Source organism: Trachypithecus francoisi, unplaced genomic scaffold, assembly GCF_009764315.1.
Source record: "Trachypithecus francoisi isolate TF-2019V2 unplaced genomic scaffold, Tfra_2.0 Lachesis_group17, whole genome shotgun sequence".
Lineage (NCBI taxonomy): Eukaryota > Metazoa > Chordata > Mammalia > Primates > Cercopithecidae > Trachypithecus > Trachypithecus francoisi.
In genome coordinates this window covers 104,966,911-104,989,359 of record NW_022681462.1, presented here as the reverse complement: position 1 = coordinate 104,989,359, position 22,449 = coordinate 104,966,911, and the positions used below count along the sequence as shown (strand labels likewise).

The 22,449-nt window shown below is 47.4% G+C and overlaps 1 protein-coding gene across 6 annotated transcripts in view; it reads left to right on the top strand.

Annotated features, from left to right (window-relative positions):
- The window catches only part of DCDC2C (doublecortin domain containing 2C), a 134,909-nt gene that overhangs the window by 9,766 nt on the left and 102,694 nt on the right, over positions 1-22,449 (top strand). For all 6 annotated transcript variants that reach the window (XM_033176647.1, XM_033176648.1, XM_033176645.1 and 3 more), the window contains exon 3: positions 16,988-17,064. In XM_033176647.1, the coding sequence (XP_033032538.1) occupies positions 16,988-17,064 (77 nt within the window). The remainder of the gene's footprint in view (positions 1-16,987; positions 17,065-22,449) is intronic.

Here is a 22,449-nt window from a genome sequence, read left to right as displayed (position 1 = left end):
TGAAAACTGACATTGCTTCCGACAGTGCGTGAGATGCCCAACACCACTGTCTGGGGTCGTGGGGATGATGCTCATGATCCTGCCCCATTTCCTTTTGTGGAAGTAGTCACCTCTAAAAAGGGTTTGCAGTTATTATTGTTTGTTGTGTAAGTGCTTGTCTTGGTGGGACAAGCGTTTGCTTGGACATAGGTCAATGGTGGAACCAGCCCAATGAGTTGGAACCACCTCCAAGAGCTTTGGACATAGGTCAATGGTGGAGCCAATCCTGAATGAGTTGGAACCACCTCCAAGAGCTTTGGCCGACACACGTAATTTACTCCAAGAACTCTGCTGTGCCTGGAGGGGACTGTAAGAGTAGCTGAGATTCAGAGCTGTTTCCTGCTGTCTCATACGAGAACACAGAGCTAACTGGTCACAGGACCTAATGGCATTACTACTACTTACTAAACCACAGTTTGCCTGCCTTATGGCTTATGGGGATGCACCTATGATCCCAGAGACAGTATAATCCTTAATGAACTAAAAGACTTGTTGGCCAGGTGCCGTGGCTCACACCTGTAATCCCAGCACTTTGGGAGGCCAAGGTGGGAGAATTACTTGAGCCCAGGAATTCTTGACCAGCAAGACCCTATCTCTACAAAAAGTAAAACAAACAAACAAGCAGTTATCCAGGCATGGTGGCACATGGGAAGCTGAGGTGGGGGGATTGCTTGAGCCCAGGCATTTGAGGATGCAGTGAGCTATGATTGCACAACTGCACTCCAGCCTGAGCAACAGAGTGAAATCCTGTCTCAAAAAAAGAGACTTGTCTTTGCTTGTTTTCCTTGTGTATTACGTTCGAGAAATAGAAATGCTTTGGTCAGATGCCAAGTGCTAGGGCTTCATGGATTTCTTTGTGAGTCCCCCATGCTGCCGATTTTGTATGTGGCCATATTCACGTAGCCAGGGCTGAGATACCTGCACATCACACTGTGCATTGGAGTCGTGTCAGTCCTTGAATGCTTCATCATTGTGTTCAATGGCCAGAAGTTTCCTTTCTTTTAACATAGAATGTTGTGTGGCTTATGTTCTCAGCATGTTTTCACACCTATAGTCTCATCTGCAAAAATGGAAAAATAGCAACCGTGTGAGTGAGGCAGAGCAGGCCTTAATACTTGCCATTTAAAAGATGAATAAATAGTTCAAGAAAGGTTAAGCACCATCTGCAGTTGGGTGGCTCGTTTGCAGTAGAGCTTGGACTAAAACCAAGCATTCTAGGAATGACTCCAGGATTTCTCCCACTCTTTTCCCAGGAAAAGACTCATGACTGCTTTTTGTACAACTTGCTAGTATTAAATGAATTTCTTCTATTTAATTCAAAGAATTAAGGCATCGTAGGAATTTTTTTTTCTGAGAGATGTTCAAGCACTTACATCACAGAAAGAGAACCCTGGTGTGCAGTGGCAGCGGAAGGCACCCGCCAGTGTCTGAGTGAAGGTGCAAAGCAGCTCCCCCAGGGAAAATTCAGGGAGCCAGCAGGATGGGGCACAGGGTTCTCCATGATCCATGTGAGGGGCTGGGGGAGCTTCCGTAGGAAGAGCACCAGAACGAGGGCCTTCCGCCTCTGCTGCTCCACCTCTTTCTAGGGTGAGTTGAGAATGGCTGCATCCCAGGTGCCCGCCTCAGCCTAAAAGCTCCTGGAGACCTTGTTGGAAGTTAAGGCCGTGTGCAGCCCTTCCTGCACCAGTTCCAGCTTGATAGGCCTTGGTCTATTCACACACTGGGGTTTAAGGATGTTTACAGTAGCATTTTGTTTTTAAATTACAAAATGCTAGGGACAACCTGAATGTCCACCAATAGAGAAATGGCTAAATGATTCATGTTATGTCGTCCCGGGATCAGATCTGTAGGGATTGATCTAAAATGGTATCTGTCACAATGTAGGCAGGATTCAGTGAGATGATCTTTGTAAATCACTTCGCCTGGTGCTTCTGACATACAGCAAGAGCTCAATAAGTAGTTGGTGCTATTATTATTCATAATGCCTTTAAATTGTAGCTCATCCTATCCAAATTTGAGATCCATGATTGCCTACAATTTGAATACCAGTATAAACTGTTTTACAAATTAAATGTGGCATAAGCTTTTGCCAAGTCCAAAAATTCAATGTTTAAATGTTTTACTAAGTCATTTAGCCTTATTTTGTGATACAGTAATAATGAGCAGAAAGACCTAGCTTCTGTAAATTATTCTTTCCCAGAATTTCTGTTTTGGTCAAAATATATTAGTGGGAAAATTGAAGAAGCTTCCCAAGAGATTTTGATTTATGTAGAAATTTACTTAAAGTTAATGAGAATACCATAATATACTTTTAATATTGTAATGGAAATGATTTTTAAAATACTTCAATATAATGAATTTGAAATTGTGTTTCATGAAATGGAGGGATAAGGACAATTAGATTAGGAACAAATGCTCTTGAGGTCTTGGCTTTCAATGACTGTGCCATGTTGGTTTAATGAGAAAAGTGTCCCTGATCTTACTTCAATGGAAGAACTTTTATTATAGTACGACATTGAGATTTCTGGTTTGTAATCTCAAGTTGCAGAGATTTAGGCAGATTTACTAGGAACAGATGAATCCCAGTTCAATGTTTCTTCCCCCATGAAGAATGGGTTCCAATTCTGCGCTTTCAGTGGGCCTATCCTGGACTAACAACAAGGGAACCAGCCATTTAGACCACACTTTTGTCATGGAAGAGAAGGACATGATTTACTGAGATGAATTTTTTAGATCACTGCAGCTACCAATGGATCTAACTCAAAGGTTGTTTTAAAATTAATTCCTTAATATATATTTTAATAAAGTGTTTTACATGATTTCCTGCCTTACTGAAAAGCCTGGATAATAAAATTTAACTTTGTCCAGGTGACTCAAGCTTAGGCTGCAGTACTTTGGGCTGGCTGAACCAATAGTCACTTCCGCCATATTTCTTAGTGATCTTGCCAATGGCAAGACCACTGTTTGCCGTTTGCTGTTGACCTGTCAGGAACACATTCTTTGGAAGCTTCTGCTTCCATTTTTTAAAAAGTACCCTATAATTCATGCTCACTGTAGAAAAATGAGAAAATATATGTAATTTAAAAGAAAAACATATTCATAATCCTATCATTCAGAGATTAACCACTGTTTTTCCATATGCTTTTGACATGTACACATTATACCTATACATACATGTGTATACTTCTAGCTTTATAAATATATTTATTTAAGCAAAATGGGAGCATAATCTACTTTATTTTTCAAATTTCCTTTCTATTTAATGATGTATCGTGAAATCTCTACATGTCAAGAAATATATTCCTATAATACTTTTTAGTGGATTTAGAATATTGCATTAAGAGATGTATAACATATGTTTTTGAAACCAGCCTTCTTTTGCTTGACATTTAGAGAACCTTTTTATATGTCCTACTAAACTGCTCTCCTGAGAGATTATACCAAGTTAAATCTGTGCCCACTGTGAGACTGGGTATTTCCCACACCTCCCAAACACTGTGTGTTATCCTTAATTTTCCCAACACATTGCTGTGCTGGTGCCATAGCTTTGTGGAAATATCATGGGCTCTGTCATTTGGACAAATTAACTTCTCTGATGCTCAGTTAATGGCTATGGCTGTATCTATGAAATAGGGGTTAAATGTAATTATGCATGTATTTTGGTCATCACAACATCCTAATCTTTCAATCCATCCATCCATCCATCCATCCAATTTAATCCTAATGCTTGTGTATTTGGAAGTGTTTGCTTTCCTGTGGCTGATTATGCCAGAGCAGCAACACAAAACCAAATAATATGTGTATGTCTACTAAGCCAACAATTCTTTCACTAAATCTTTCTTGAGCACTGGTTATGTACCAGGTACTATTTGAAGCAGTTGTACAAAAAGGAAAAACATCCCTGCCCTCAAGGAGCTTGCATTTCAGGTGGTGAGACAGACAATAAACAAAATCCGTACAATATAGAGTATGTAGGGGATAGGCAATGTCATGCTGGGGGCCGTTCGATTTTAGAAAGGATGACCAGGTAGTCTTCATTGAGAAGGTGACTTTTGAGTCCAGACTCAAAGAAGTGAGGGAGCTGCCTATTTAGATATCTTGGGCAAAAGCATCCTGAGAGGGAGAACTGATGGTGCAAAGGCCGCTGGCCTGTTGTTCAGGGAGTGACATGGACTTTGAGCGAGAGTGTTTGGGTGCCATGTTGATAGCCACGAGTTAGGAGGCTGCTGCAGTGATCCCGGCAAGGGACAGTGGGGATTTAGATCGATGTGGTGGCGTTGGTGATTATGAATTCACGCTGGGAGTCAGTGTGGGCAGAACAAAGGGAGTTCCAAGGACAGGGTCCTGGAGTGCTTAGAGGGCAGGGAGGTGAGAAGGAGCAGAGAGGGCTGGAGAAAGTCCAGGTGAGTGCAGGATGCTGGGTGATGAGAGACAGGGTGGGCCATCTGTGTCAGATGCTGCTGACCAGATAAGGGAGATGAAGACTGAGATGGGACCACTGGATTTAGTAATATGGAGGTCGTAGGCAGAAAAGAAGAGAAGAGAGATGGGAGATACAAACTGCCCTTTAATCGAGTTTTGCTCTAAAGGAAGGAGAGAAATGTAGAGGTAACTGGAGGGGGAAACAGAGCCAAGAGAGTTTTTCTAAGAAGTGATATCATGTATATGATGATAGGAGTAGCCATTGCAGAGGGAAAATTGATGATGTAGGACAAAATAGGGAGAATTACTTGAGAAATGGCCTTGGGTGGGTGAGGAAGATATTATAAAAAATAATAGTTGCTGTCTCTATAGGACTTGCCTATTCTGGACATTTTATGTAAATAAACTCAGACAACGTATGGCCTTTTGGATGTGGTTTCTCTTAGCATAATATTTTCAAGGTTCATTCACATTGTAGCGTGTATTAGGGCTTCGTTCCTTTCTAAGGCAGAATTCCATTCTGTTGCATGGATCTACAATCTTTTGTTTACCCATCCATCAGGTGATGAACATTTGGACCTTGCTGGTCTAGCCTTGCTGATGGGGGGGAGGTGGTCCTCTTTCTCAGGAAAGAAGATGATTTATTTCCTTCTCTTCTGAAGCTCTTCTCTCTTCTCATTTTCTATGACTGTTGTTTCTTTTATTTGTGGAACTATTGCCATTTCCTGTCTTTTGAACACTGATGTTTTGTAGAGTGCTCTCCAATTCATTTTCTCTTCGAGTTCAGGCCACCCCCACTCCATTCTCTCCATTACTTCCATAATCATCCATGTGCCAAAGACCCCCCCTCAAAGTCAGGACCCACATCTCTAGGCCACTGTCACTTGGATGTCCCAAAGACATCTCAAACTCAGCATATCCAAGTTTGAACTCACTGACCTCTGACCCCAAACCCAATTGTTATTTTGTGTTTCCTATTTCAGAAGATGGAACTGTCCACCCAACTCCTAAAACCAGAAACCTGGGCATTTTTCTCAACCTTTACCTCTCCCAGCAACCCCCCAGTCCCTTCCCGCCCACCCATGCCACCTCCTGATTGTCTCTCGAGTCTGCTCTCCTGCTGTCATCTTGGCTGCTCCTAGCCTTGTTGAGGCCGCCGAGTTTGGTCACCTGCAAGGAGTCCCGTGCTCTCCCCTACTCTCCTTGCTTCCAGCCTTGTCCCTTTGCTATGTGATCACGTTGCTCCCCTTGTTTACATACATTAAGGCACTGCTCTTGGCTCCAGGGAGGTGAAGTCTGCACTACTTACCGTGATGTTTAAGACCCTTCTTGATCTGGCCCCTGCGTTATTCTCCAGCCTTGCCTCTCACCGCTCCTCCCTCTGTGTCTGGGATCCAGTCCTTGATGGATTTTCAGTTTCCCAAAGGCCTCTCTCCATGCACCTATCCTCAAGCCAGAGTTTTGTGCATGCTGTTCCTCCTGCCCTGTTTAACTCAACTGACTGGTTTCTGCTTATAATTCAGGTCTCAACCTAAAGGCCTCTTCCTCCAGGAAGCCTCCTTTCTCCCCAGTGAGGGTCAGATGTTCCTCTCCTGTGCTTCCGTGGCACCCATGCTGGCCTCAGCAGAGCCCCTGGCACCTGGCGCTGTAATTGCTTGTTAACTTGTCTGTGTCCCTCTGTGCTCCCAGCCCTCTGAGGCCAGGAGTAGTGTTGGTCTTTTCCACCACTGCATTCTAACTCTTAGCACAGTTCCTACCATCAGAGGTGGGTTCTCTGTGAATAGGTCTTGAATAAATGAATGAAGCAGCGACTGAGTACTTACAGGAAGGCTGGTGGCCGGCAGGATCTCAGGGGCAGGTATTCTCTCCTTGGTTGTTCTGTGGATTGGCCTAGATGAGACCTTGCTTCTGAGTGGGGCTGACCAGGCCAACCTCAGGCTCCACAAACTGTCCGGCTGTCTGATTCTATGGGATGGCTTCTCTGGCTCTTAGAGTCAGCAATTTTGGAGGCCTGGAGAGCGTCAGTTCTCATTGTATTTTTTAGCAGGGAGTGCCTCTGTGGGCGCATGATACATAAATAAGGTGTGTGGCTGTTTCTATCAGTGAGATTCACATGGCCAGACCCCAGGTTGGTCCCAAGGAGTGAACCTCACCTGTGTTCAGCTCTGGGACTTGGCTGTTGCTCTCTGGGAAAGTCCAGGGCCTTGTGGACCAGGGGGCAGCATAGGAAAGACGGGGGTCAGTTTTCATTGCCAAGCAGTTAACACTGGGAACGAGCAGACCCTCACTGAGCACCCACTCTCAAACAAGCACTGTGCTGGGTGGAGGCTTTTCCTATTGTGTCCGGAGTTGGTTCCTGCCAGTGGGTTCGTGGTCTCGCTGACTTCAAAAATGAAGCTGTGGACCTTTTGTGGTGAGTGTTACTTAAAGATGGCATGGACTCAAGGAGTTTTACAATCCTCTTGCTAGCTACAGAGTGCTGATTGGTGCATTTTACAATCCTCTTGCTAGCTACAAAGCACTGATTGGTGCATTTTTACAATCCTCTTGCTAGCTACAGAGCGCTGATTGGTGCATTTTATAATCCTCTTGCCAGCTGCAGAGCGCTGATTGGTGCATTTTGCAATCCTCTTGTAAGACAGAAAAGTTCTCCAAGTCCCCACTCGACCCACGAAGTCCAGCACTATCTCAGTGCCTTACAAAATCCTGCAGGCTTGGTGCAGCAGTTTTCATTTTCCAGGGGCTCTTTCCCACTGCCTCCCAAGCCTCTGGCTGTCCACACTGGGTATAATTCTGCTTCCTCATTGTGAGCTGGAGCTGTTGTCTTTCTTTTTCCTGCATTTTCTGGTATGCTGAAGGGTCACAGTGAAGATTAGAGTTGACATAGGTTGGAGGTCATGATAATGGGGATGGGGCAGCCATGTCGGGCATCCCCCTGCCTCTAGAGCCCATCCCACAGGGGGTTGGATGGGGCTTTGACTGATGTCTTGGAATGTTGGTGGACACTCCCCATGTTCTAAAGCATCAGGTGTAAAAACATGAGAGATGCTTCAGGTACCAAACTGGCCCCCACATCACCCTTAAACCTTTTTTTTTTTTTTTTGAGGCGGAGTCTCGCTCTGTCGCAGGGATTGGAGCGCAGTGGCCGGATCTCAGCTCACTGCCAGCTCCGCCTCCTGGGTTTACGCCATTCTCCTGCCTCAGCCTCCCGAGTAGCTGGGACTACAGGCGCCCGCCACCTTGCCCGGCTAGTTTTTGTATTTTTAGTAGAGACGGAGTTTCACCGTGTTAGCCAGGATGGTCTTGATCTCCTGACCTCGTGATCCGCCCGTCTCGGCCTCCCAAAGTGCTGGGATTACAGGCTTGAGCCACCGCGCCCGGCCCACCCTTAAACCTTATGTAAGGACCGTAAGTTAGTAAGTTTATTGAATGAAGAAACTATAGAGAGTAGTGAATGTTGTGGCATTTTCTCTCTCCTCCCTGTGGGTGCCTCATGCTCCTTCAAATCAGAGGTGAGGCTCCAGAGGATAGCTCAGAGTGCTGGGATGCTGTGGGAGGGACCAAGTCGGATGCTGCAGGGTAAAGCACCTCTTGAGAGGGTGAGGGTATGCTTGGGATGACCCAGCCCATGTGCCAGGGGTTTGGGTTTGCAGGTGAGTGTGGAGGTGGCAGCTGCTTCCATCATCTTCAAAGCACCTGAAGGATGGTGGGTTCTGTGCTGCCTCTGAAGACAGCATGGGGAGGCGGCAGCTGTGGAAACTGCACTTGTCCCCTCTGGGGAGCTGATGTGGCAAAGGTGTGTGCCTTTCCCTGGGAGGCAAGTGGATGCCTCAGAAGGTGGCCAGACTTGAGCTGTTTAAGAATCATTGCCAGCCACGGTAAAGGTCTGTGGGGATGTAGCAAAGGGTATGGTTTGAAGCAACAGTCAGCTGAGGAAGGTATCAGAAACATTCTGCATCAGGAACAGTCCAGCATAGAGTCTCTGTGAGGTTTTCAGAGGAACTCAATAAAGCCTGCATGCTCCCTGCCTCCCCAAAGAGCCACATTTGGACACCTGCCAAGGAAGAGGACATAGGAGGGCAGATGACAGTAGCTCCAGTTGTATTTGACACTCCCTTGTTCTGATGCCAAGATGAGGAGGAGGTTGAAGGCAGAATAAAATACTATGAAACAATGAAATAACCATGCACCCTTCCCACATGCAGCTGGGTCAGGCTTGAGCTCAGGGGAGAAACTCTCAATGGGATGTAGGATTTAAATTGGTCTGGCCAGGACATTCTGTGTCTGTTGAGACAATCAGATGATTTCCCATTTTTAGTTTGTTAATATTATGAATTACATGAATTGATTTTCAAACATGGAGCCAACCTTGCATTCCTGGGGCAAACCCCACTTGATCATAGAGTATCCTTTTTATATTTGTTGAATTTTATTTGCTAACATTTTGTTTATAAATTTTGTATCTATGTTCATAGAGGGATGTTGGTTTGTAGTTTTTTACTCCTTGTAATGTCTTTCTCTGGTTTTGGTATCATTTCTTCCTTAAATGTTTGATAGAATTTACTAGTGATGCCATCTTGACCTGCAGTTGTCTTGGTGGAAAGGTATTTGGAAGAGCTTGTCTGGATTTGGCATCGTTTCTTCCTTATATGGTTGATAGAATTTACCAGTGGAGCTATCTGGGCCTAGAGTTGTCTTTGTGTGAAGAGTTTGAACTACAAATTCAACTCTGTAGTAAATATAGGGCTCTTCAGGTTATTTCTTCTTGAGTAAACTTTGCTAGATTTTGTCTTTTAATTTGTTTATTTCGTTTAAGTTGTTGAATCTATTGGCATGAAGTTGTTTATAACATTCTGTTATTCTATTAATATCTGTAGACTCTGAAGTGATGTTGCCTCTCTCATTCCTGATATTATTTGTATTTTCTCTCTATTTTTCCTATATGTCCATCTACAGGTTTATTAATTTTATTGAACTTCTCAAAGAGTCAGCTTTTGGCTTGTTGTTTTTCTCTATTTTTTCTCCCATTTTCTATTTCATTGCGTCTGTTCTAGTTTTTATTCTTTCTATTGTGTAGGGAAGCATGCATCTCTTTGGGGAATCTCTTCTCTCCCCCGCAACACTCTGTCCCCTTTCTCTTTGGGATGGCCTTTTCCTCCAGATGCTGTTCCTTCCCAGGGCTCAGGCTTTCATGCATGCGCCCTGCTGCTGTGTTAACAGACAGCTAACTTCCTTTCTCTGCATTTTTGTCAAAGGCATTTTGGAGACAGCATCTCAGCCCAAAGAGCAACCAGTGTTGGCGATTTCCTTTTCAGTGTCAGGCGTAGAGGGAAGAGACTTTCAGAGGCGGATTGGCTGCTTCTACTGTGTCTCGCTTCCTCCCTTCTCACCTCCCTGCTAACTCCTCCATAGACCATCTTTCTTTTCCTAGGCTGGACACAGAAGCTGTCATCAGTATCTCTTCCCTATCCATAGGTCAACATTTGTCAGCAGCTTTGATGTAAGTATATGATCCAACTACCGGCAGAAAGGAGCAATTAACTTGGGCAAAATTTGTACTGATCAAGTGTAACTTGCATGCCCCTGCACTCGCCATACCTCTTCTATTCTTGGTGTTGTCTGCTCATCACTCTGATAGTTTTAATCTTCCCTCTTTCTTCCTTTTCTGTTATTTTCTTTGTAGTGGCTATCATTAAAGCCTGTGCAGATAATGTAGGTGATTAACATCAAGCCAGAAGGAGTGGCTGTTCTCATTTGTTACTATTTTCTTTTTTACAAAAGGAGTAATCGAAGGCTGTCTTCTGAATGTTGCTCACTCAAGAATACTTGTTGGTTGGTTAATTGCTTTGCATGTGCACTCCTCACTGTTTGAGAGAGGGGCTTAAGGTTGCTGGGGTGGTGATGATGGTGATGAGGAGAGAAACTTAGGGATGAGGAGCCGTTGGTAATTCAAAATACTTCAGAGAAGAGAAAGCATTTTTTTAATTTGAAGAAATACATTCTGAAAAAATAAGATTTGAAATACAAAATTTCAAATTGCATTCCATGTAGGAAGAGCACTGAGGGGGCAAACACCCTTGATCGGGAGCAGAGTTCTTGGCTTTAGCTTCCTGGGTGCTGCTGTGCTGACTTCAGAGAAGTCACTGCTCTCTGAGCCCCAGTCTTCTCATCAGAGGCATGGGGATGCTGGCTTGGATGGTGCAGAGCTCCGCTAGCTCCAGCAACTTCCATTCAGGGTCCATCATCGTTCAAGTCAGGCACCATCCTAGAGGGACATCAAAGGAACTCAGACACGGACTTCCCCAGCCAGGGCATCCCAGTTAGGGGTGCAGGGCTTGGCGAGCTGGGACACCTGCTTCCTTCCCAACTTCCCAGAGGAGGCAAAATCCCAGCCTTTAAAATGATGATGGAACTTTACAAAGCACATGAAATCAGCGAAGTCAATCATAAAACCCGTTTTTTTTTTTTTTTAAAGTAGAAGAATTGCAACATTTTCTGAAAGATGGAAAACAAAACCTCATTATCACCATGATCAAGAAGGCAGAGGTACCATTCCCCCCGACCATGTTTCAGCCACACTTGCCTGTTCTCCCACTTAGGAGCCCATGGTGCCACATGAAACCAGAGACAGGGCTGCGGGAAGCATTGTTTGCCCAGGTTGACACATTTCTCCAGGAAGTGGTGAGGGATTTCTGATGTCTGAGCAATCCTTACATCAGTGTTCCAGAAGGGCTAGCCTAGTAAGGCTCCCTGACATTTTGGGGAGATAGTAAAGCTGATTGTATCTTTGACTCACAGCATCACAGAATGGGACTTGGAAGTCACCTTGGGGTGATCCAGTGCAAACTTTTTTCTTGACAAATGATGCAAGAAACATAAAGACCACAGCACTTCCCTTGAGGTTTCCATGAACGGTGGCAGTTGTGTGTCTCTTTAAACTCCCAGGCTAAGCACCTACTGCAGGGTTGTTCAGCAGAGCCTTTTCTGTGAAATCATCCTGCACAGTGCTGAATATATGAGAGCGTGATCAGAACAATTTGCTTCAGATGAGATCCTCCTGTGGTGAAGTCTTTTCCTGATGCTACATTCTCTCAGGTTTTTAGTTGGATATTTTGCGTGGAAGGGGCCATGGGGATGTTCTTGGAGGGTAGTTGGAGCAGCATTGGAGAGGTGGAGAGAGCAGGGACTTTGGAGCCCAAGATAAAACAACAACAAAGCCACAATAATTGCTGTTTGATATGGTTTTGCTACGTCCCCACCCAAATCTCATCTTGTAACTCCCACAGTTCCCATGTGCCGTGGGAGAAACTCCCACTATTGAATTGTAACTCCCACAATTCCCATGTGTCGTGAAAGGAACCCAGTTGGAGGGATTGAATTATGGGGGCAGGTCTTTCCTGTGCTGTTCTCATGATAGTGAATGAGTCCCACGAGATCTGATGGTTTAAAAAAAACGGGAGTTGCCCTGCACAAGCTCTCTTTGCCTGTCGCCATCTACGTAAGATGTGACTTGCTCCTCCTTGCCTTCTGCCATGATTGTGAGGCCTCCCCAACCATGGGGAACTATAAGTCCAATTAAACCTCTTTCTTTTGTAAATTGCCGAGTCTCTGGTATGTCTTTATCAGCAGCATGAAAACAAACTAATACACTGTTATCAACTGAATCCTCATTACAGTCATTTGCTAAGCACTTGACAATGCGTTATCTCATTTCAACAACTTTATGAGGTGTGCACTGCTGCTGTTAGCACTGCATGCAGGAGGCAGCTGAGGCTCAGGGAGGTTATACACTTGATCAAGGCCACACCACTAGTATGTGGCAGAGCCAGTACTGGGATTCTGGATGATTCAAAGCACAGGCTCCTGAGTACTAGGCTACATGGGTATGGATTCCAGTACTCATTTTGCTAAAAAGTAAAATAAAATGTTTTTTGATGGCTTATCATGGCCAGGACACTTAATAGCTGTGTGTTCTTGGGAAGATGATATAACCTCTCTGATTCTTTGTTACTGAGGTATTTTGCCTGGTTATGTTGAGGGTTAGGTATGAATGCAGGTAAAGAGTCTACTGCAATGCTTGATTCATGGTAGGTATTCAATAACCTGTAGTTGCTCCTTGGGGGAGACACACCTGTGGTCATCTTGAGTCTTCCATATTTGATTTAGATTTGGTTGAATTGCCTTGGTTGAAGAGGTCTAAAGCTCATGGTGTCCTTCAGCCTCTCAGGACAGATGAGTGGTGTGAGTCTTTGGCTCTGACAAGTGTGAATGAGGCTGTCATCACCATCAGACACATATGCTTAACATTGCTCAGGAGATTATTTTATGATGTACAGAGAAAAAAAGTCCAGAATCACATTATTTAATTGCTGGAGTTATTTAATTAGGCAGGTGATAGCAGGGTTAATGAATCATTAACACCTCAAAAGAGCAATTAGCTCATTGTTTCCATAATTTTATGCAATGAAGCAGAAAGCTGGTTCTTAGGGTGGCTGTATTTTAATAGAATTTTGCAGAAGATAATTACTGTTGTTTTGTTTTCAAACTAGGTCTGTAAATTCATGCTCGTTGTTGATACTCAGCATTCATTTCTTTACCATGAGTATGCAGGTGTAGATAATTTTATATATAGTATGATAATAGGGTAGAATGATGCAGGTGGGCATTTCCACCTGCATGGCCTTCTTCCATGGCCTCTCTTTTCCTGGAATCCTTTTCAGAGCATCAGAGCTGTTTTTCCCTAGTCATGGTAGCATTCACTCATCCATTATTCATTTGGCTTCATGAAATAGTTACTGAATTCCTGTTAGGGGTCACTCATCGTTCAGGCACTGGAGGTACTGGGTTGAACATGACAACCAGGGTTCCTGCTCTCAGAGGCTTCCATTCTACAAAGGAAAACGGAAACACATAAACAAACAAGAAAGCAGAGGCAGGATGAAGTGCTCGGATGAAAGTAACTGCAGGTGTGTGACTGGGCAGGGAGGGCCTCTCAGAGGAGCTGACGTCGAAATGACTTCTTAACGTAAGAAGGGCAAACCAGGCAAAGATCCGTGAGGATGTTCCAGGCTCAGGTCCTGTGTGGGAGTGGGCTGGTGTTTCAGGAACTACAAGAACGCAAGCATGGCCAGAGTGCAGGGAGGCCAGAAGGGGTGTAGAGACAGGGCAGAGAGGCAGGCAGTGCCAGCTTGTGTGGCCTGAGGGTCAGTGGGAGGGGTAGGTAGGATAAGGGCGAGCCTCACTGAGGGGCGTCCCACTGCCTTCTGATTTGTGTTTACAAAGGCTGTTTTGCTTGTCATGAGGGAAGGATTGTCTTGGGGCAGGGGAGAGATGGTGGAGGCGGTGAGGAGCCAAGGGTCCGCTGTGTGGCTTTGAAGTAGAGCTGACGGATGCACGGATGGCATAAAGGATGAGAAGACTTGAGAACATCTCCCAGATTTTGTAGTTGAACAAATGGGGCCAGGGTGGCATCATTTTCTGAGATGGGGAAGCCTGGGTTGATCCACTGGCTACGGATAAAATCAGCAATTCTATTTGAGCCGTAACAAGTTAGAGGTGCCTGAACAGCCCCCTTCCTCCCTTTTCTGTCTCTCTCTGTGTGTTTCTGTGTGTTCGTGTGTGTGTGTGAATCTCATATTTATTGGATTGAACATTTATTACTGTGTTATAGGTATTGTATTGTGCCTTTTATAAAATGTTACCTCATTATTATTCTCGTAAGAACTCTAACGCACGATGATCCCCATTCTACAAACTCATCAGCCGCTGCTCAGAGAAGTGCAGTTGCTTCTCCAGACCACGTGGATAGTAAGCTGAGATCTGAATTCAGATTTGACCAGTTCCAAAGCCTGGGGTCTTCCCGTCTGCCAGGCGGCTTCTGAGATTCACTGTGTTCTCACTGCCTCTGGGGCAGCTCTCTGTTCTGATGACAGGCATCGTAGGATCCCAGGGAGGTGCCCGAGTGGCCTCTCTGCAGCAGCTGCGGCTGTCTTGGTTCCTCTCACCCTTCTCCCAAAGCCCCCATGAGACACACCTCCCTGGTCTCCTTCAGGGACAGAAGACCCAGAGTAACTTTCGTCCCTTCTCCTCTTTTAAAACAAAGATCTTACTGTTAATGAGGTGTGCAGCTCCTTTTCTCTCTCACTGTGCATCTGAGGTGCATGACTTGGGTGCTGTTCTTGGCCAAGGCACTTTTATAGATGACATTTACTCAACTTGGGGTGATGTATCGAGCTCCTGTAACATTAATAGGTTAAGTGGTTTGTCTCATGGTCTTGTGCTTGAGTTGTGAAACCCAGCCAGGGTCTGGGCCTTCAGGAGACAGAGTAGCAGGACCCCAGGAGGACCCTCCCTGCTGGGCCAGGCAGGAAGAGTTATTACCACTGTGTCTGACTCAGGGAGCAGAGCCCCCCCCCCGTTGTCGGCCTGGCATTGGAGTGAGCAAGTGGATAGGCAGCAGGCCTCCGGCAGAGGTGAGGTTCAAGAGCTGGGCCCCAGGCAGAGATGGGAAGTGAGGGAGGGACACGTTTGCCCAACCGGAACTCCTCATCGGCAGGGGACTCCGATGCCGAGCTGCTGGCATCTGTTCTGTGCTAAGTTGGGTCTGGGTTGGGAAGGGAGAGGGGGCTGCAGCTTGGACAGGAGGGTGTGGATTAGCAGTGTTAGGTGTGGAAGGAGGCCCTGTTGACAGGTTCAGGCCACCCGAACGTCTGGGGGATGGGGGGCAGGTAGGGCCCGCATCATGGTGTCTGTGCTGAGAGTTTCCTGGGTGGGTGTGAAGTAGGTAGTAGGAAGGATGCTGAATGAATCCAGCTTAGTGCTGGGGGGATGATGGATTCTGATGTCAGCTTAGAGGTGGCTCCCCAGCGCTGGGCCTTGGAAGGGCAGTGAACATGGGCCCTGGAGGTGGAGAGGCTGTGGGGGCTGGAGCAGAGGCCCCCACTGTGCAGCAGAGGCTGCGGGAAGCACATGGACTGGCCGGGGGCCAGGGTGGCTGAAGGAGCATAACATGGAGGGTGTAGGGTGCAGAGAGTGACAAGGCTGGCCAGGTGGATCCCAGAGGGAGACAAGCAGAGAGTGAGGAGGCTGCCAGGTGGATCCCGGAGGGAGACCGCTGGAGTGACGAGGCTGCGGGTGGATCCCGGAGGGAGACCGCCAGAGAGTGAGGAGGGTGCCCGGTGGATCCCGGAGTGAGACGAGCAGAGAGTGATGAGGCTGCGGGTGGATCCCGGAGGGAGACCGCCAGAGAGTGATGAGGCAGTGCCGTGGATCCCGGAGGGAGATGAGCAGTGATGAGGTGCGGATGGATCCTGCAGGGAGATGAGCAGAGAGTGATGAGGCTGCGGATGGATTCCGGAGGGAGCCCACCAGAGAGTGATGAGGCTGCCCGGTGGATCGCGGAGGGAGAGGAGCAGAGAGTGATGAGGCTGCTTGGTGGATCACGGAGGGAGACTGCACCCAGCGGTGTTGTCGCCAAGACGATGGTGTCCGTGGGAGGTGACAGAGTGGGACCCTGGCCAGGATCTCTTGAGTGGATGTTGCCATCTTGCAAGTGAGAGACGTCGGGGGTGGGGGTGTGTGAGCCAGGCAGTGGGACTGCAGTGGAGGTGTGGGCAGAAGCAGACGGGGTCTCAATCCAGGGGAAACCAGGGGTGGGAGGTGTGAAGGGAGCCCACGCTTCTTATCCTGGTGGGCTGGGGATGTAGAGACGGAACACGGACAGGGGAGCAGCTCTTCAGAGGAAGGCCAGGCCTGAGGTGCTGGGGTGTCCTCAGGTGAGCCTTAGCCTTGTGGGTGGGACCAGGACCCTGTCACTTGGCATGGGGTTGGGGGTTAACATCCCTTCCCAATCAGAGCTCCCCCCATTTGCTTTTCTGCACATTCTGAAACAGCAGGTCTGTGAGGATGACTAGCTTTGCTTACCTGGGACAGGTCTCAGTAGTTCTTTTCCCTCTTTGTGTTTTATCTGCCGTGGACCTGAGACTGAAGCTGTCACCAGCCATAGTGGTTGGCCCGGCCTCTCAGGCTGCATTCACAGCAAACAGGAGAGAAGGCGGAGGGGCTCGCGCCTCCTGGCCAGGACATTCTGGTTGGAGTCTTGTAATGAAATCAGAAGCGACATGTCCATTCTTGGGGCCTCATAACCTGACCAGCAGAGCTCCTTGGCATAGTAGGCCATCGACGCATGCTTCATGGGGACCATGGGGAGCCTCCCTCACACGGATGCATGGCCTTTGGTGGCACCTTTGCCCGTCAGGCCGGCCCCCGCACCCTGCAGTTCCCTCCATGTGCAGTGCAGAGCCGTCAGCCCCAGACCACCTCGCACTGCACTTGCTGGGATCTTCTCCTCCCTCACCACCCAGTCTGCCTTTCTCTGCATCCCTCCTGGACCCGCCTCTGGGTGTTCTATTGACAAAGGGATTCCCCCCTTTTCTTATGTTTTGGGGCAGTGCTGTGCACACTGTTGAATTTAACGAGTGTTGGCTAATTTGAACTGAATTCTCAGGCTTATTTTTTCCTTTTTCAGATCAAACCGGTGGTGCATTGTGATATAAATGTGCCTTCCAAGTGGCAAACATATCATCGTATATCTCGACATATAAAGTGAGTACAATATTATGGGTGAAAAAAATCAAACTGTGCCATAGCCTCTTAAAAACAATACTTTCTATCTTGACAAATGCCCCTTAGCCCTCTTTCTGTCTCCCCTCCCCTCCCCTCCCTTCTCCTCCCCTCCCCTCCCCTCCCCTCCCCTCCCCTCCCCTCCCCTCCCCTCTCCTCCCCTGGCTGTCTCCGGCGCTCACTCCCTGACAGGTGATTTCTTTTTCCTAGACCGCCTTCTCTCTGATTCAGCTGTTCATGTGCTACCTTTTCTTTCTCCTCTTGAGCCCTGATTTTGGAAAAGAAAAGCAATCCAATCACCATGCCATTGTTTGCAGAACCGTTCGCCTGGGGATGCGAAGATGAGAGCATCATACACACAGCTCAGTTTTAGGCTCTGAAGTTTTGTTTTGATATTTTTTTAAATGTAGCTGTTGCAGCTGCAGCATGTTGAAGGGAAATTTAAAAGCTGTTTCCCCCACCCCTTGACCTCTTGCTACCAAAAGGCCCTTGTGGGCTACAGCACATCCAAGTCAGGTGTTGCTACAGGAACAGAGTGCATTAGAGCCTCTTTGGCCGCTGCCCTGGGATGCTGCTGGCAGTGCCAGGCACCGAGGTGCTCAGTGGGAAGCATTGAGGATAGTTGTGATCACTGTGTGCATCCATCTGCGTTATGTTTTGGGGGTTGGAAAAAGACAGCACACTTGACTCAAACTAAACGTTGGTTTACGTCCTGGCTTTTGGTCTTATCAGCTTGGGACCTGCACCTGCTGCTTCGCCCTGAGGTTGAGGCTGTCTCCCACTATGGAAAACAGGCTGAAAATATCTGTGCCGCACACTGTAGTGAGGGTTAGCTTCAGGAATGTTTGCAGCCAGCCCCACAGTGCTTGTCACAGCGTAGCAGTTCTCTGAATGGCAGCTCTTCCCCTCATCCTTTTATTGGGATGTTTTAGTATTTTAGTGATTAAAGGCCCTGGCATGGACATCTTTCCATTTTACCGTGTTCTGGTCTAAATGGAAGGAATTTCAGCGAGTTTCCAGAGAATGCTGAGCTCTTCATGTGGGGGTGCCAGCCTTGTGTGAGCCAGAGTCACCTCTGCCACCTCCCCTCTCAGTCCTGAGAGGCAAGGGCTTGGAGGCTCATGAAACTGGAAACCCCTGATTCACCCGACAGATCCCCAGGCTGGGAAGGAGGAAGATGAAGGAAATGTGACTGTGAATTCGCCAAACTTGGCCCCTTGCACTTTTCCTTAAAATCTCAACGACCGTTTCTTTAAAAGACCTTACTTTAAGCTTCCGCACGGGGGCCACCTAAATACACAGATCTTTCCACACCACTTTTCATGTGTCTAAGAGCTGTTTTGAAAGAATTAATAAGACACAGTATTTCTGAATTTTGTTAGTGATGTCTTTCCTGCAGAACGTACAGCAACCTCAGGGAACAGTGTTGCTTTGTGGGTCCTTCTTGACAAAAACACCATTCCTAAAGCCACATTTTGTGTGTGTGACCCAGGCCATCAATGATCCTCACTCATTTGACAGACGTGATTAGTTTTTTCAATGAGAAACCATGCACTCTGGCAGCACTTGCCCATCCTTTGTCTTGGTGTGTTGAAAGTTCCACTAGATGGACCCAAATATCCATCTGAGTGCAGAGTCCTTCCTACCACACACACACACACACAAAAACCTGATCGTGTTCCTTGGAGTCCTTGTCACTATAAAAACACATAAACAATAGTTATGATGGCTTTCAAAGGCTTGGATGCTCAGGAGAGAAAGGCAGGGTGTGACCCTGGTCAAGAGGAGAGTTGGCGAGGGAGTGGCTTGTTGAGCTGTGTTCTGCAGCAGCTGGATGCTGGAGAGAGAACCCGGGGCTCACCTGACGAGGTCACTGGGGAATTGAGCTGGTGGTGAGTGCATGGGTTGGAAGTCACTGATTTGGAGGTCGAGGCTCAGATTGAAGCCTGGGTTCTGGCACTGACTGAGCCGTGTGGCCTGAGTCACTTCTCTTGCCTGGTGTTCTCTCTGATGTCCCTTGTCAGGGAGGGATTCACTCACTCATTGCACTTATGCTGGCGTGGAAAACACCCTGAGTCGTGAATGAGCCTTAGGAGAAAAAGGGTTTAAAAGATCTTTTGTCATTTATTTAGAAGTGAGCTGGCGAAAGTTGTCTGGGCCCTGGAGTGGTTTTACTTGGGGACTCTCTGCCCTTCACAGGGAGTCTGAGACCCGAGGGAGCAGGGGAAGAGAAGAGCCTACCCCAGGCCTCCTCCGTGGGGAGGAGGCACATTCGAGCCAGACAGAACTGGAGAAGAAGGGGCCATTGGTCCTGGCCCTCGTTGCGAGACTGAGGTCAAAGATAGATACAGCTGGACATTAGTGAAAGCAGTGAAAACAGGTTTTATTTAGTGACTACTGGTAGTTGGGGAAAGAGCCGAGTTCCACTCTGATTTGTGTGGAAGCGATTTGGGCATTTTAAAGGGGCAATGAGAGATGGGAGCAAGTGGGGCCTCAGGAGAATCAGAGAAGTGGAAAAGTACAAAGAGTTGGTCAGTGAAGGTGGCCAGGCAGCTGGTCTGCAAGCTGGCAGTTCTGGAAGTTAGGATTCTGTCCTCCGCCAGAGACTGGGAGACAGGCCCTGTCCTGCCTGATGCTTGCAGTTCAAGGGAAGGATCTCAGGTGCGGGAAATGCGTCTGCATTGTAAGAGATGCAGATTTGTCAGTGCTGTAAGAGAGGTCGGAGCCTCTCTCAGGTGTTGGCTGGGATGAACAGTAAATGTTCCTGGCAGCCCTGGGTTTTCGCAGGTGGGTGTTTAGTGGTGGGGCTGGGGTCATCCTGTGGCCGTGGCTTGATGCTGCTGGACACGTGCTAGAGTTCAGTTGTATCTCAGCGTAGGAATTGGGACAGAGTTGTCATAGGCCAGAGTTCTGCGAAACTCAGTCCCTCTTCTTGTTCATGAGGAAGAGCGGATCCATTCCTTGTAGAACCACCACCACCTGTCATAAGGAGGACTTGAGGAGAAGGGTCCAGCCATTGCTTCCAGCTGCCATGTGTTCAGGGGGAGCTGAGAGACTGCCGAGGAGCACAACCCTCCCACGAGGGTGGTATGCGTCAGGAGGTGAAGGCATGACCATCAGGACGGATACAAAGAAGCCAGAGGCCAGGCACATTGGCTCAAGCCTGTAATCCCGGCACTTTGGGAGACTGAGGCAGAAGGATCACTGGAGCCCAGGAGTTTAAGACAACCCTGGACGACATAGTGAGACTCCATCTCTTGAAAAACAAAAAACAAAAAACAAACAAAAAAAGAAACTGAGTCCTTTAAGCAGCTCCCTAAACCATCCAGTAAGTGGAGGAAATTATTTAAAGGGAAATCCAAGTCAATCCTTTTCTGGAGGGTGTAAGCTGTGTTAGCTATTGTGCCTGACTGCCACTGCTACTACTTGAGACCGTCACTACAGCAGTTGCTACTGTTACTGCTTGAGACCGTCATTATGATTGAACGAAGGGACGAAGGTAGACATAATAACAAAAACCAAAAGGAACTGTTTTAAGGAAAGGACCAGGGGAAGAAGAAGAGAGCTCCCTACTTCTAGTGAGCAAAGGCAGCCCCCTGACCTTCCACAGCCCTTCCAATTTATTGGGTAGAATGAGCAGGGAGAAGGAGATAACGATTGGTCAGCTGCTTAATTTATCACAGGTTTATATTATTACTAACAGGCTTCAATGATGCCTAATCATAAGAAACACTTGTGCCTGGGTCGTGACTGTCCTCAGCGGTCCTTCTGGGTGGCGTACAGTTTGTCAGTTTGCCAGCATTCTGCATTTATGAGAAACAGTGCTGCTTACTCATATAGTCTCCAGTGGTATACTGAGTTGATCATGACCCTCACTCTTTCAGCCTCCAACAAGTTATGTCTTGGGTGTGAGTCTTTGCTGTGACTGTCTCTTGACAAATTTCCTCTCGAGTGTCGACTACAAACAGGTGGCACTGAGGACTGACTCGTGCACGAACACCTCCCTGGCTTCCGGTCAGTAGTCTGAGGCTAGTCCGTTTTGTGGAGTCATTTTGCAAAGTTCGGACACTTCTGAGGTTAATGATGCAACCGCTTGTCCTAAGTAGGAGACAGAATCTTCCAGTTCTGTGGGGGCTAGCTTTGCTGACCCCCTTTGTAACCTTATGGTGTATTGGTCACCACAGGCAAGGGTGCAGTGGGAGGAACAGACCACCCAACCAGGCTGGCTCCAGGCAGCAGGTCCTTCCAGAACCCACTTAAGGCGGCTTCCCGTCCACTAGTCTCAGGACCAGCAGCTGGGGCAGCACTCACGTTTCTGAGTCTCCTTTGCGAAGTTTCTCACATTTCGCCATTTGAAGGTCGGCATTGGCCACGTGACAGGAGCCATCCACTGGCTGGAAGCACTTTCTATGTCTTATGACCACACACACAACAATAACCCTTATGAGCATAATTGGGTTGGTCATTGCCTGCACTGGTTGTGACAGAGGCTTGAAGGGCTAACCGGGAGTAGATCCCAAAGGGAGAAATGTAATATTAACCATCATCTTCTCACTGATTGGGCATTTTAGTCCTGTTTAACCAGCAATTCCCTTTGCGTGATTTCTTTGCCAAGTGATTTCCTGTGATGTTGACATAATGGGGTGTTGAAGGAAGATGATGTCTACAGGGAGTTTGGCCCTTACACTGAGCTCCTGTTTCATGAGAACAGAATGTGTCTTGCTACAGGGACATGGAGGATTCCCTGTGTCCCATAGACAGGCTATGTCTATTAGACTGATTTCCCGTGAACTGTCGTGTTCTTGAGCTCATGAGGCCATGTCATAGTCCCAGTCTTGGGGGCCTTGAAGTTACAGTTTGGTGCCACTTCAGAAGTGGACTGCTCTGGTTGTGTGTATGGGATGTTTCCTGTCAGGACCATGTCTATGAGTATGATGACGCCGTTACGAAGGAGGTCCCAGTTTCAGGACTGAGTAGGGTGGAGGCAGTGAGTGCAAACCCAGGAATTCATCTGTTAGTCTCATCGGCTGCTTGGTGATCCGAGGAGGTAGTGATGACCGCACTAGGAAAGCACAAGTAGTGTGAGATGGAGGGAACCAGGGAGGGCCCAGTGGAAGGCTGGATGTGGTTCAGGGGACTGAGGAGTAGTTGATGCATTTGGGAGGAAGATATACAGGAATCGTGGGAGAAGATTTAGTCTGTTGGGGAGTATGAAAAGGCAGGGGAATCTGTGGGCTCTTGTTCCATGATCTTGGAGAGAAGCCAACCATGTCGTGGCATCACCTGCTTGTTCCACGGTTGTTGGGACAGTCGTCTGCCTCTGGGTGTCATCTGCGGCCCGAGGCTGTCAATAGAACTGTGGTCTGA